The sequence below is a fragment of the Balaenoptera physalus genome (genome assembly GCF_965194825.1).
Source record: "Balaenoptera physalus genome assembly, chromosome: 2".
Classification (NCBI taxonomy): domain Eukaryota; kingdom Metazoa; phylum Chordata; class Mammalia; order Artiodactyla; family Balaenopteridae; genus Balaenoptera; species Balaenoptera physalus.
The window spans coordinates 113,192,139-113,205,696 of NC_138883.1; the positions used below are offsets into that span (position 1 = coordinate 113,192,139).

The 13,558-nt window shown below is 54.6% G+C and overlaps 1 protein-coding gene across 3 annotated transcripts in view; it reads left to right on the forward strand.

Annotated features, from left to right (window-relative positions):
- Positions 1 to 3,930: 3,930 nt before the first annotated feature.
- Positions 3,931 to 13,558, forward strand: part of CORO2B (coronin 2B) — a gene marked incomplete at its 5' end in the record, with an annotated part of 142,619 nt that continues 132,991 nt past the window's right edge. The window contains one exon of one of the 3 annotated variants that reach the window (XM_082450954.1): positions 3,931 to 4,732. Coding sequence is in view for 1 of the 3 variants with exons in the window: in XM_082450953.1 (XP_082307079.1) it covers positions 5,888 to 5,902 (15 nt within the window). Of the gene's footprint in view, positions 4,733 to 5,211; positions 5,903 to 13,558 lie in introns of those variants that run through there. The other 2 variants (XM_082450952.1, XM_082450953.1) reach the window with 2 other exon arrangements.

Consider the following 13,558-nt stretch of genomic DNA (forward strand, 5'->3'; position numbering starts at 1 on the left):
AATAACAGGATTTATGGACTGGATACACTGCCCCAAGTGCTTTCTCTCATTTACACCTCATAACAGCTCTGTGAGGCCAGAGTTATTCTTATCTTCATGATGAAGAAAAGGAGATGGAGTACCAGGAGGTCAAACAACTGTCCTGATGACACTGTGCGGGAGCTGGGGTTTGAACCACATATTATGGCTCCGGAGCCAGGCCACTGCACTATGTGAGAGTGCACAGTGTTTCTGGAGCACATCTGTCTCTGGGCTGCACGCACGTGCAGGCTCTGCCAGGGAGCCCTACCAGGGTGAGCCATCTGTCCTCCCTGTGAGTGAATGTGTCTGCTTGCCATCATGGCCCCAGGGAGAGCGGGGAGAGCAGAGCTCTGGGGAGGCTGACCCCGAGCTTCCCTCACTGAGCCCACTTACGAGGCCCCTCCCTCCATCATCCATTTCCATACCCCCCACCTATGCGCAGTACACATACGGATCCATCCAGTTCCACACACATGCGTACAAGCTCCTAGAGTGGACTGAGAGCAAAGAGCCTGCTGCCCAGGTGAAGGCATCCCCAGTGAGGGATGCAGCTCTCAGAGGCCCCAGACCTGCCTGCTTCCAGGTGGCTCACCGGTCATCCCCTGTCAGATATGGGGTGAGAGAGGACACCCCGAGAGCAGCCCAGCATTTCTCCCACACCAGAGTCAGCCTGTGTGTGTTGTACAGAGGCCACGGAGAAAGGGGGTGAGGGACAAAGAAAGAGAGCGAGGGGGACAGAGAAGAGAGACAGAGCCACAGGGACAGGGAGAGGGAAACACACAGAGATGAGAAGGGCTGTGGGACAAAAACAAGCAGATGTGGTGGGAGGATAGAGCTGGAGGAGAGACAGGAGGAAGAGAGAAACCATGAAAGTCAAGGGGAGGTGGAGAGGGGAGAACCCCACACCCAGACATGAAGAGCAGCAGAGGGGGTGCCAGGAGGGGAGGGGGCAGAGTGGGAAAGGTAGGCACTAGAGGTTTAGTGAAGAGGTGTGGGGAGGTCACAGACATACAGACTTGAAGCATGGAAAAGTAGATGCACCAGTGGAGACAGGTAAGGGGGAGAGAGCATGGGGAGACAATAAAAAAGAAAGAAAGAAGGAAATGAAGACCAGAAGAATTATATGCAGGGAAAGGTATTGAATAAGGCACTTGCTGTGTGCTGGAATTACCAAGAGAAAGAGCCAATCCCTGTCCTCAAGCAGCTTGTTCTCCAGCAGGGAGTCAAACACACAACCAGGAAATGATAAAAACAAAAAACAAAAAACAAAAAAACAATTCAGAAGTACAGAAAAGAAGGAGGCTCAGGGAGTTATGGAAAGTAGCACAGAGGCTGGGCATCTAAACCATCCCAGTCACAGTGCAGGAGGGCTTCCTGGAGGAGGCAACATCTGAGGAAAGAATGAGGAAGAGTCTGGAAGGTGCTCAGGTGGAGAGAAAGACAAGAGTGTGATGAGAGTGACAACACAGAGATGCAGGGGTTGGGAAAGGTCTTGGAGGACCCGGTTTGGACCTCATCCCAGAGGCAGCTGGGAACCCCTGATGGGTTTCAACGAGGCAGATGTGTGTGCGTTTGGTCAGGGGTGCATGAGCTGCTGGGTGGAGAATGGATTGTTCGGCACAAGGCAGGAGGCAGAAGGACCAGTCAGGGTGGCCCAAGCAAAACACACTGCTGTGCTAGGGTAGTAACAGTAGAGACGGAGAGGAAGGAAAGGAATTGAGGAACAGTAAGATCTGCAGGGCGTGACACTGAGCGCCTGAGGGCAGGTGCTATATGGATGTGTGTCGGGGGGCGGCATGAATGAGGCAGCCAGTGAGGACTGGAGGAGAACCTCCCTCCGATGGGCTCCAGAGCTTTGGGAACCTCCCTCCCTCTGGCCCCGTGCTACAGTGCAGCTCCCACCCATGGTCTGGGATGTGTGCTCACAGCTGCGGGTCTTTCCTAGGAGACTACAAGCTTCTGGCAGGCAAGGACCAAGACCTCCTCACTCTGCCCAGTGGCACCCAATACGGAGCCTGGGAAAAGCTAGGCAAACAAACATACTGAATGGGTCAGAGCCTGATGTCGAGATGCCTCCCTATGGCATGCTGGGATTTGAGCCAAGGGGTTATAAAGGCTGAAGCTACAGGTGCCCATGGCAGCCCTATTGGATTGGTTGAGCAGTTATCCAGCATCTCCTATGTGTCAACTGCTTTTTGTGATTAAAAAAAGAAAGAGACAGAACACATGGTCACAGCCCCATCAAAAGAGACAGTACAAATATATTTAATTATGATAATTATACTACAGTGTGAATCAGGCAACCGTGGAGGTAGTATCAGGACAGCTACCTAGAGGTAGTGCCTTCTGAGCTGGGATTTGAAAGATGAATAGGAGTTTGCCATGCAGAGAAAGAGGTGTAAAGGCATTCAAGGCTGAGGATAGAGCATGGTTTACAGCACTGAGGCATGAAAGAGTCTAAAGGAGACCAGAGCTTCCACTGCAAACTCTCATTTATTCCACAATTTTTAACACATCCCCTCGGCCTCCCTCCGGTTTCACCTGCAGCTCAGCGCATTGTCCAAGAGAGCTCAGACTTGAACTAACAGCATCCCACCTCAAGTAAGAGCTGGTGGGGAGGGGATGTCTTTCTACTTTCTGCCCCAGGGCATTCTCTAAGCTAAAGTAATGCCATAAGGGGCAGCCCTCAAACAGTGGGGAAGAGGAGCCCATGGATGAATGTCCACTGAATGACTCTTGGCAGGCAATCTGGACACATCCCAGATGCCTCCAGGGAAGTGGGCCCCCTTGGCTCCATCAGTGACCTTGAGAACACACAATATAAAGCCAATTTTTATGTTGGCTTTTCCTCCTTCCCAGTCTCACTAATTACCCCATTCACTCTTCCACTCTTGCTTCCTGGGATCGCCTTCCAATTAAGCCACCTGCATCCAATTCCTTTCTCAGGCTCTGCTTTGGGGAGAATTCAAACTAAGATGGGCCAGGTCGCAGGGGACCAGGAGGCGGGAGGTATTGTGGTATAGACAGTCACACCACAGAAAATGTACACATTTCTGCGTATCTCCTTGGGGCCAAGCCCTTGACTTGCAGAGGGAATGCCAAGTTCTTTGAGAGGGCCCTAGCTCTTCCAGACCTCTGTTCTGATTGGGGAGAGTGACAGAAGGGGCGAGCCAGCAGCACGTGAGGAATCAGAAACATTTTCTTTCTGCTTTGGGAGTGTGTCATGTGGGCTGTGGGCAGCAGATTGATGTTCCTAATTACATTTGGCTTAAGCTGATATTAAGTATTTGTCTAGTTCCCAGAGCCCACAATGCTGGCGGATGGTGGGGAAGGTGCCAAGAGGCATGCTGGGTAGCCGAGGATGACAATCTGGGATTTTAAATATCCATGAGAGATAAAAATGGATGAGTCACAGTCATGGGGGCAGGGTGACTAGTGTTCCTGAGTTGCCCTTTAACGGTTTCCAGGGGCTGGAGGGGCCTTGGAAAGGTTTTGAGGTCCATCCTCCTGTCTTGAGGCTGACCTGCCCAAGACAACCCAGACAGGGAATGTGACCACTTCTGATGCTGGAGAGCTCTCTAAGGGCAAATGCTTTCATGTATCCTATTTAAATTTCTTCTGCTGCAGGTCGAAGGTCTATTTTGCTTAATTTGTTCTTGGTGGCATTAAATATTCACTGAGCACCTACTGGCATTAAATACTCACTGAGGGGTACACGGTAAGAGAAGGCATGCCTTGGTGCTCAGAACGCCTGTGGGCTCACAGTCTATATTGACCAGAAGCTCATGAAAACAAGACCAGACACTTGGACCCAAATGCAACACGGGCAACCAGGGGGTTGGAGTTGTCACGGGTTTGGCAAGGAGGTGCGGCCATGAGAGGCAGGGAGGGTTTGGATCAGTGCAGAATAATGAGGAGGGCATTCCTAGCAGGCGAGCAATGTGGTCAAAAGCATGAGGTCCAACATGGGAACACAACTAGGAAGGGTCTGCACAAAGGAGATGCCTGAGGCTTGCGACAACATCTGCAACCCAAGAGATCGAGTAAGTCATTCAAGCTCCTCATGGGTGAAAACAGGACTACTAGCTGTCCATCCACCTCCCAAGACAAGTGTGAAGCTCAAATAAAGCAGCAGGTATGAGTGGCCCTGGAATTCACAGATCCAAAGCACAGTGCTGTGCTTGACTGAAAAAGACTCTGTTCAAGTCTTGGGTCTGTCACTGTGTCATCTGGGGGAGGTCCTCGCCCCTCTCTTTGTCTGTTCACTCATCAGCAAACTGGGAATGGTAATTCCTTCCTCATACTGTTGCACTAATTTAGGATTACAGGAGAAAATGTAAATAAAAGTAGCGTGATGATCCACAAAGAGCTCTACAGCTGCTGATTACTTTATTATTGTTGCTCTAAACAGTGGGCTCCTTGAAGGCAGCCATCCGATCTCCTCTCTGTTCTTCCGGCACCTTCCACAGAGCAGGTGTGCGCACCACAGCGACAACGTCGTCTAGTTAATTGAATTGCATGATCATCAGGAGCAGGAATCCAGCACTTCCGGGCGTGGAGGGAGATTGTGATGCGTAGCCGATCCCTCCGCCTCCATCTCCGCTAACCCCGCCCCTCCGCAGTCTCAGCGGTTCAGGATCTGCCGAAACCGGTTCTGCTGAGGTACTCGGGAGGAGGACTCGTTTCAGAAGACTTGCGGGGACACTTTCAGGTGATTGTCCCTCAAGTCCTTGAAGCATCTCCAGGATATGGTGTGACCCAGGTCAGGATTAGTTCGCCACAGAGGACGCACCTGTGTTCCCCCAAAGCCGCGCCGCACCCAGGGGTCGTACAGACACACCTGGGGCAGGGCCTGTCCTCTCTCTAGAACGCAGCTTTTATCACAGGGGGTTCGGTACAGAGATTGCGGCGACGAGGAAACAGCGGGCTCCTGGAGAAACGCCCGCCCGGCTGCGTGCCGTTGTCTAAGTCACTTCCCACCCTGCCCCTCAGTTTCCTCCTCTGTAAAACTGGCTACGAGCCCCTCTGGGCCACCGCCTCGCTGCGGGAATGAGACTCAGACCAGTGCTGGCGCCGCCCCATCCCACGCCCCTCGGGTCGAGGTCTGCGCGAGGCAGGGGTGCGGACCGAGCTCGGGGCGGGCGGCTGCCACGCCCCTCGCCGCCAGCAGCGCGGCACTCCTGGCCGACTTTGCGAACCTCCAGGGGGCGAGCCCGGCGGTCTTCTCAGCCCAAGCGGCGCCTCGGCCGTCTAGGGTGTGACTTCACCAGCGTCCCGGGGCCAACGGCACCGAGAGCCCGGGTCGCTGCCCAGCCCCCACCCAGCAGGTGCCAGGACTCAGCCTTGCCCAGCCGCGTGGCGGCCGTGGGCCTGAAGGGGTTAAGGCCGCGGGCCTGGGCGCTGGCCCCCGGCTTCGCGAGCAGCGGTGCCCGGCGGCCGGCGACCGAGCCCGGAGGCGCGGGGCACGGCGGCGGGCGGGCGTGCGCTTCCTCCTCCTCCTCCTTCCGCCTCCTCCTTTGTAGCGAGTTCCCGGCCCCTCTTCCTCCCCCCGCCCCCCAGCCCGGGCCCTCTCCCTCGCTCCCTTTCTTCCTGCCTCTCCTTCCTGCGGCGAAGGAGGCTCATCTATTATAAATGCACATTCGGGGCTGACATCAGCGACGAGCGGCGGGCGAGCGCCGACGAGCGGTCCCTGCGCGCTGCCCGCCCGAAGTGCTGCCCCCAGGCTCGGCTGAGCCTCCCGCGGGGCGCGGGGAGCGCTCGAGCCGCGCCGGACCCCCTTCCCGCCGCCTCCCGGGGCCCGCCGCCGACCCCGGCCGCCGCCCCCGCACGCCGCGCCCGCGCCCCCGCACCGCCCCGGAGTTTCTGCATGACTGTCACAAAGGTAAGCGCCCCTCGCCCGCCGCGCCCGGGACCCGCAGGCGCTTGCAGCCCCCGGCCTGGGCTGCGGGGGGCGCGGGGGTGTGGGCGTGGGGAGGGGTCACTGGTGTCGGGAAGGTGCTGCGTGCGGTTCTCTTGCTCCCCTAGTCGCCCGAGTCGCTCCGGCCCCCGAGGACCGCGGAGGGAAGGGGGAGGATGCCGCTTTGGCAGCTGCTGTGCTTTGGACAGGATCCCTCGCACCGGCTCAACCCCAGGACTGCATTTTTAACCCTTGTTTAGGATGCTGCATTTTTAACCCCTGGAGAGCAGTGTGGGGCAGCTCCGTGGGGTCCCCGTTGGTGCGGGCCGCGGGGAGCGTCGCTGGCAGGGACTGGAGCTGGGCAGCGGGTGTGGGAATGGGCTTGCCGCCCTGAAGAGGCCAGCCGAGGTGCAAGCCCACCCCACCTGCCGGCTTCTGCCGCCCATCCCAGGAACTCTGGCCCCACTCCAAAGGCAGCCTGTGGAGAAGGTGCTCCCCAGTCCCGGGAGTTGCTACCCGGGATGGGAAAGGTTCTGCGGTGGCCGGCTTGAAGATATGGGGAGGGACTGTGGCGAGGAAGGGAGCAGCGCACAGTGGCAGCTCCCATGTTGGAGGAGAGTTCTTGGACCTTGTCATAGGTGCCCAGGTTTACTGGAGAGTCTTTGGGAGCTTCCCGGCTGTGGGGAAGAAAGAGTTAAGTGGGAAGCAGCCCTGGAGAGTGGAAAGTGTCCAGGGTTTAGGAGACCCGAGTTCACTCTCCAGCACTATCCCAAATCCCCTGGGTGACCTTGGCTGGGCCCTTCTGCTTTGGCCCTCAGTTTCCTCCTGTGGAATGTGAGGATTAGGATGATAATATGGACCCTGGGGGTGGTGACGGGCAGTCGAAGAACCAATAAAATCAAGGGTGTGAACCCACACTTTTCAGAGAGCTCTGTCAGGGTAAGGAGATCACAGCCTGGGCTTGGCCTTGGGTTTGGCGAGCCATGTACCCAAGGCCAGACTCCACCAGCTGCCCCGCTGGCTCTCGGAATTGGAGAGGTGGAGGCCAAAGTGGGAAGGGCAGCTTGTTTGTGGTCAGAGCAGTGGGCCAGATGGTGGGTCAGCCATGGAAGTGATGGGAGAGGTGATTCTGGCTCCGTCTGATAAGCCAGGGGCTACCCATGCCCCCCTGAGATCTGCCATAAGACAGCGTGTTCATTCAGGGTCTTTGGGCTCAATTCCGAAATCAGGACTTGGAAACATTGTGGGAAGATGACCTTGGGGGCTGAGGGTCTACGTTAGCTCTGGCTACTACTGGCAGGGCTGCTGTGACCCACAGGGGGCAGGATGCTTAGTGGTTTGAAATGATACAAATGCTGTTTGGCTGGGAAGGATTATTGTCATTAAGGTTATTAATGTCAAAGACCTAAGCAGGTTGGAGTAGAAGAGTAATGGATGGGCCTGGATGAGAGATAAAGGATGTGAGATTTGTAATAATAGCACCGAGATTTGACTCAGTGCCTCCTCTGTGTCTCTTTATGTATGTGAGCTCAGGCAGCCTTCCTTCCCAGGAGGCCTGCAAGGAAGGTGTATTCAGGCCCCTTTAACAGAGGAAGAAGCTGAGGCTCAGAGAGGTAAAGTAACTTGCCTGAGGTCACACAGTGAGTAAGTGGCAGAGCTGGGGTTTGCCCTCAGGCCTATCCCAATTTATGGCCTGTGATTTTTCCATTGCCCTGCACCTTGGAGACTGGGTGATTCAAGTGTTAGAGGGGCACTGCTTGGAGGCCTGGGCCCTGGGCTGGGGAGTCTATGAAGGTGAGTACCTATCTGTTAAACCCATTGGCAGGCCTGGCCTCTTGGTATCCAGTGATTATTCACTAAGGCACCCCCTTCCGCCCCATCCCCCACCAAATCCCTCTGTCTCTCTCTTCCTGTTCTAACCAATGTGGCATCAGTTTAAGCCAGCTCAGAGGATTAAATAAAACCCCCACCTTAACCCTGTCTTCTCTTCCTTTGCCAGCCCTTCACAGACTAGTGGAGAGGGCTGGAGGAGCAAGAGGGCTGCAGGGGAGGGGCCTGGGGGCAGGCCTAAAAGCCTGCTGGTAGAGGCTCCTCTCTGAGTTTGAGAAGAAACCGTAGTGCTCTGGGAGTCTGAAGGCCTGGCCTCTAGTCCTAAATCAGCCACTAACAGGCTGTGTGACCTTGGACCAGTCACTTCCATCTCTAGGCCTCTGTTTTCCCATCTGTGAAATGCAGGAATTGGTTCCACCTTCTGCGGGGCTTTGGGACAGCTTCAACTTTGGCAAGGAAGTCAGCTCTGATGGAGACCAGGAAGCTCTTTTTACTCTGGAGTTGGCCTGGTTACAAGAAGAACCCTAATGGGAGTCTGGGAGGTGGGATCACTGCTTAGGGGGGTGGTAGGCTTGGGAGGGAATGGATTAGAGGGTGAGGCCCCGGCTCTTGCTGCCTCTAGGCAGAGTCACCCCTTTTGGGCAAGCCCCAGCTTCCTGCCCCTTGGACCCTTGCTTTGAGCCTTTGTGTCAGACCCCCCACAGGGCAGATCCTCAGGGCCAGGGTTAGGTGTGGATTGGATTGTAGGAGACAATCTTGTTAGCTCAGAGAGCCTGGAAAGTGGAGAAGAGGAAACCAGATGGTCAGTTGCTAGATCCTCAGTAGCACTTCCTTGGGGCGGAGGGGCTCTGTTTTCCATTTGCCACCCTCCCTCTGATACATACCCCTAGCCCCCTTCATTGTGGGGTACAGCTGGTGAGGCTGCATATAAAACCTGCGGGTTTTCTGGAGGGGCTCCTGCCCTAACACACTGGAGACTCAGAGCCATGCAGATTTTGAACTGTGACCTTCTAGCCTGATGGCATTTTTCCTGGTTATGTTTTAAACTGTATTTTATTGTGTGTATTTTAGTAAGCTGCCTTAGTTTCTTTATGTAATGAGGAGGAGAAGAAAGGAAGAAAAACGAGAGAGGAGAGGGAAGGGCCAGATGCAGCTTCCCAGCCTGCAGATATCCACAGGAGGTCAAGGCCCAGCCTCCTCCCAGTTTTGGTCCAGTGTCCTTCCATAGGGCAAGTCAAGGGTGAGGGAGTGAAGGCGGCCCTCCCAGTAACAAGATGATTTTATTCCAGATAATTTTATTCTTCGAATCCTTGTGCCTGATTTTTATAATTTTTCTGTCTCTATTCCATTTCAGTCATATACCTGACTTAGCACTTAGCAGTGCTTCTCTGTGTCTAAATATCTGTTTCTAAATTGCCCTCACCTGGAAAAACAGAACAACATATATTAGAAATGTGTGTAGAGTACTAGTCAATAGGCTATAAGAAAAGCCTGTGAGCTGTAACATAGGCCTTACCACCTCCTTTTCGCTGCTCAGGGGTCCTTTGGAGTGATTTCTTGGCTTTTGTCTGTGATGTGACCAGAGATGCGGCTTCTAGGTAAGGAAGGTGATGGCTTCTAGTGACTGGGTAGCCTTGTTCCCAGGTGTGCCTTGTTAAGTTAGGTGCTACTGAGCTCAGTGCTTTCCAAGTTCCCCAGGCTAGCTCAGGGGGCCAGGGGTCCAAGAACAAAGTACCCTGGGCAGCAGGAATGCCTGCTGCACCTAGGAAGGACTTAGGAGAAGGAATGTGGGCAAAGAGAGGACACCGGATGCCAGCATCCCCCTCTAAGCAGTCGATTCCAGGTCCACAAGCAGTATCGTCAGCCGCGCCCTGGCCCTTCTTTCTGCAGGTCAGCCTTCCTCTCCTGCCCCTGTTCCAGCAGAGCTCAGCTCGCTGGTGGGAGCCCCTGGCTCCTGCTGAATGTGATAGGACGGTGTTGTCCTGCCCAGGTAGCTAATAACAGTTAATTGTTTGGCAAAGATCACATGTCTCTAGGGCCCCTGTGGAGCGGCTTATAGGAGAACAGAATGTTCAAGCAGTTAAATCATCCAATTCTCTCCCCTGACAAATGAGGGAACTGAGGCTCAGGGAGCAGAACCGTGATTTGCCTAAAGCCACTCAGCAAGTTTGAGGCTGGAGGGGCTGGAACCTGGGTCCTCCTGACTCCTGGTCAGTGCTCTTTCCTCCCGGCTGCCCGGTGAGGGGGTACTTCAGGCAGCCCGAGCAGGGGCAGGTGTTTTTGCCCCCCTGCATCGCCCCAGCCTGGACTGCTAGTGTCTGGGTTTCCCTCTGCTGGGCAGCCTCTCCCTTTTTTGGGTCCGGGTGTGAGGGAGCCCAGGGTCAGGATAGGGAAGAGGGGGTTACAAGCCCTTCTGCTTCAACTCATGCACCCAGATCCAGTCTACCTAGGATGCCTGGACCCCCAGATATCCCACTTCCCAGCACGTTTTTCCTGTCTGGCTCTTACTGCGAGAAGAGATGAGAGAGCCTCAGTTAAAAGGCCGAGAGGTACCAGCACAGACCCAGCTCCCAGACACGTAGGGGTAGTGTGGGGATTCTGCCTTCTGTACACTCCGTGCACTCACTATACCTCCTCCTTCCTCGCAGTGCTTTTTCCAGATCGCTAGCATCCTCATGCAGAAGGTATCTAGCTAACATACACTCATTCGTTCAGCCGGCACCCTCTGAACTCCTGCTCTGAGCCAGGACCTGTGTTAGGCATTAGGGTCACAGAATGCATAGCCACAGCCCCTGCTGTCCAGGACCTTTGAGGAGATGGATGTGGAAGGAGGTATCTCAGCGTCCTGGGTTAGGAGTGTCAAGGTCCAGTGGACACAAGCTGGGAGACGCCGGTCTTGGCTGCATGCTATAAGTGCTTAGTAAATACAGACTCTTTCCTTCCTTGCTGTCTCTCCCTCACTCTCCAGAAAAGCTCTGGTGAGTTACTCCCTTCCTCAGTGTGCCCGGAGGCCCTGTGTTCTCTTGGCTGGGGGTGTTGCCACCTTGGCATCTATGGCAGCGCCTAGAGGCATCTGGGAAAGGTTGTGAGGCTCCCCAGGGCCCCAGAATCACCCCACAGCCAGCCAAGCCTGTGGAGTCAGCACAGACATGGGCTCGGCCAGTTTGAGCGTACGGACGCTGGCTGGACCAATGGCCTGGCAGCATCAGACCCTGGCAGCTCAGCGATGGAGTGAGTTTTTCCACTTCTCTCCCGGGTTGGCCAGCCTGGAGCAGACATGGCCTCAGCTGCCGCCGGCTCCTGGCACCGGGGCAGCCCAGATTCTGATTTGGATACGCCGGCCACAGAATTTGTCTGGTGTCCAGGAGATGAGGGAATGTGCAGATTCCCTCTGTGCCCAGCCCCCTCTCCTTCCCTCTTCTGATCAGCTCGTTCTGTTCCCTTCCTTTCCCTGCCCGTGTACCCCGCAGGCTCAGGCCCCAGCCCCGAGCTGCCTGCAGCCTGGGAAGCTCGGAGCAGCTGGCTGGGAGCGGGCCCTGCCAGGGAAGGACAGATGCAAATCCGGTGGCTTCCACATGAAAAGAAGCTGTTTAGAATGAGCCTCTCCTTTGTGGGCCTGGAGTGTGGGACCAGCTGCGAAGGAGGCACAAGTAGGGTGGGAGGTGAGGGGGGGATTGGGGGTGGAGCTGCCACTCACCCTTCCTCTCTCCCTCCCCCCTGCCCCCCGCAGAGGCCCCTGGAGGGACTTGGTAATTGGTTTCTGGCTGGTACCCTCCTTCCAATTAATTAGCGATGGGAGGCGCCCAGGTTTGCTCACGACTGTCCTGTTTACAGAACACAAACATGGGTTACTGCAGTGAATCCCTTCGCCCGGTCCCATGGTGGGGAGGGTTCCCCCTATTTACAGATGAATAAACAGAGTCTCTGAGTAGAGAGATGACCACACCCTAGTCACAGAGCTAATGTGGGTCGGAGCCGGGATGCACACCCAGATCTGCTGACTTGGAGCCAGAACCTTCTCAATCTGATCACATAATGGTCCACATCCTGTGAAGATGAGAATAACAGTTATTAAGCAGGCATTGGGCGGGCATGATTGCATTTACTCTGTTCACCATGAGATTGATTCTATTATTGGATGATCCCATTTTCCAGAGGAGGAAACTGAGGCTCAGTAAGAGTAGGTGAATTGCTCAAGGTTGCAGGTTTAGTGGGTGGGGGAGCAGGGATCTATACCTGGGCTGTCTGACTCCAGAGCACACATTCCTCTGACTTCCAGGCCTCTCCTGATTGGGCTCTGTCATATTCTGCAGCCCCTACCCCCAAAGTGTAGGGCTCCTGTCTGTGTGTCTGTGGCCCTGCCATGGAGGTGTGCTCGCCTTGAGGGTGACACTTGTGGGTGTATCATGCTCAGACTTTCCTGTGGCCTTTGCTGGAGCTGGGAGCAATGTGAATGACTGGGGGAATGGTGCTGGGAAGGAAGACATCCTGCACGTGGTATCTGGCATTAGATAAGGCTGCTTATAGGTAGGGTGGCCAGCACAGCAGCAGAACAAGGTGGGGCAGAGGCAGGGCCTTCTTCATTTCCGTGAAGCTAGCTTTGTGTAGGGAACGCAGGTCTGTGGTCCAGGCCTGCAGCCCTTACCAGAAGCAGCCTTCTCTTGAGATGGCCCTTGATTCCCAAGGGGTGCTTAAGAATGCCAGCTTTCGAGTCAGACAGATGGCACTGTATCATTTACTTGCAGTGTGTTCTTGGGCAGGTTGCCTAACCTCTCTGAACATCTGTTTCCCCATCCTTTAATTGGTATTGATAATAGTAGTACTTAAAAGGATTATTATAAAGATTAAATGAGCTGATCTGTGTGAAGCACTTACCACATGCCTGGCAGTTAGTGTTAGCTATTAACATCGGGAAGACAGAAAATTAAACAAATGCTGACAGTGAGTGTCCTGGGGGTTATGAAATGAGCAGTACAGGGAACTCTGGGAATAATAGCAGGGGGCCTGACCTAATCAGGGGGCTCAGAAGTGACTGTTAGCTGAATCATGAAGGATGAGTAGGAGGTAGCAGGTGAAATGGGGGGAGCTGAGGAGAGGATAACAGTCAGAGGGAACAGGGCAGCATGAGCAGACGTCTGGAGTCAAAAACAACTCTCCAGGATCACTTCCTGCATGCCAGGCATTGGTGAGGGCTCAGCCCAGGTATTGGCTCGTTTAATCATCAGAGAGACTTCATGGCGCAGATTACTGTTGTTATTTCCACTTTACAGATAAGGAATCAGGCACAGAGAGGCCAAGTAAGCTGCAAAATCTCACCCAGTGAGGCAGAACAGAGATGGGTCCAGACCTGGGCCTTCTGACTCTGGCACTCTTTCCTTCCTCCTCCCTGCAGCTTGAAAATGGCTTGTCACTGGGCCACTTCTTAAACTGACCTGAGGGGTGTGGAAGTGCCACATGCCATTGCCCAGCCTTCTGCTGCCCTCCCAGGGCCTCCCCCGGCTGTGTAAGGGAGGGCAGGGGCCCTCCTGGCTCGCAGGCAGCTCTGGGGAGGGGTCATTTTTTTTTTTTTTTTCCAAAAGGAAACTTTGCTCTGGCAGGAAAATTTCCACCTTCCATTTTTACTGGGCCCAATTATGACCGATTTTGTTTTTTAAACCTTTCTGATTATCTGGATTGGGCCTTGGTCTTTACAGTAAAACCATAGGGACAGATGCAGAATTTTTAATGTTAGAAGTCTGTTGGGTATCTGCATTTTGGTTTCTGCCCTGCCTGAGCACAGAGAAGGTAACATTTTTCACAGGCTTCAACTTA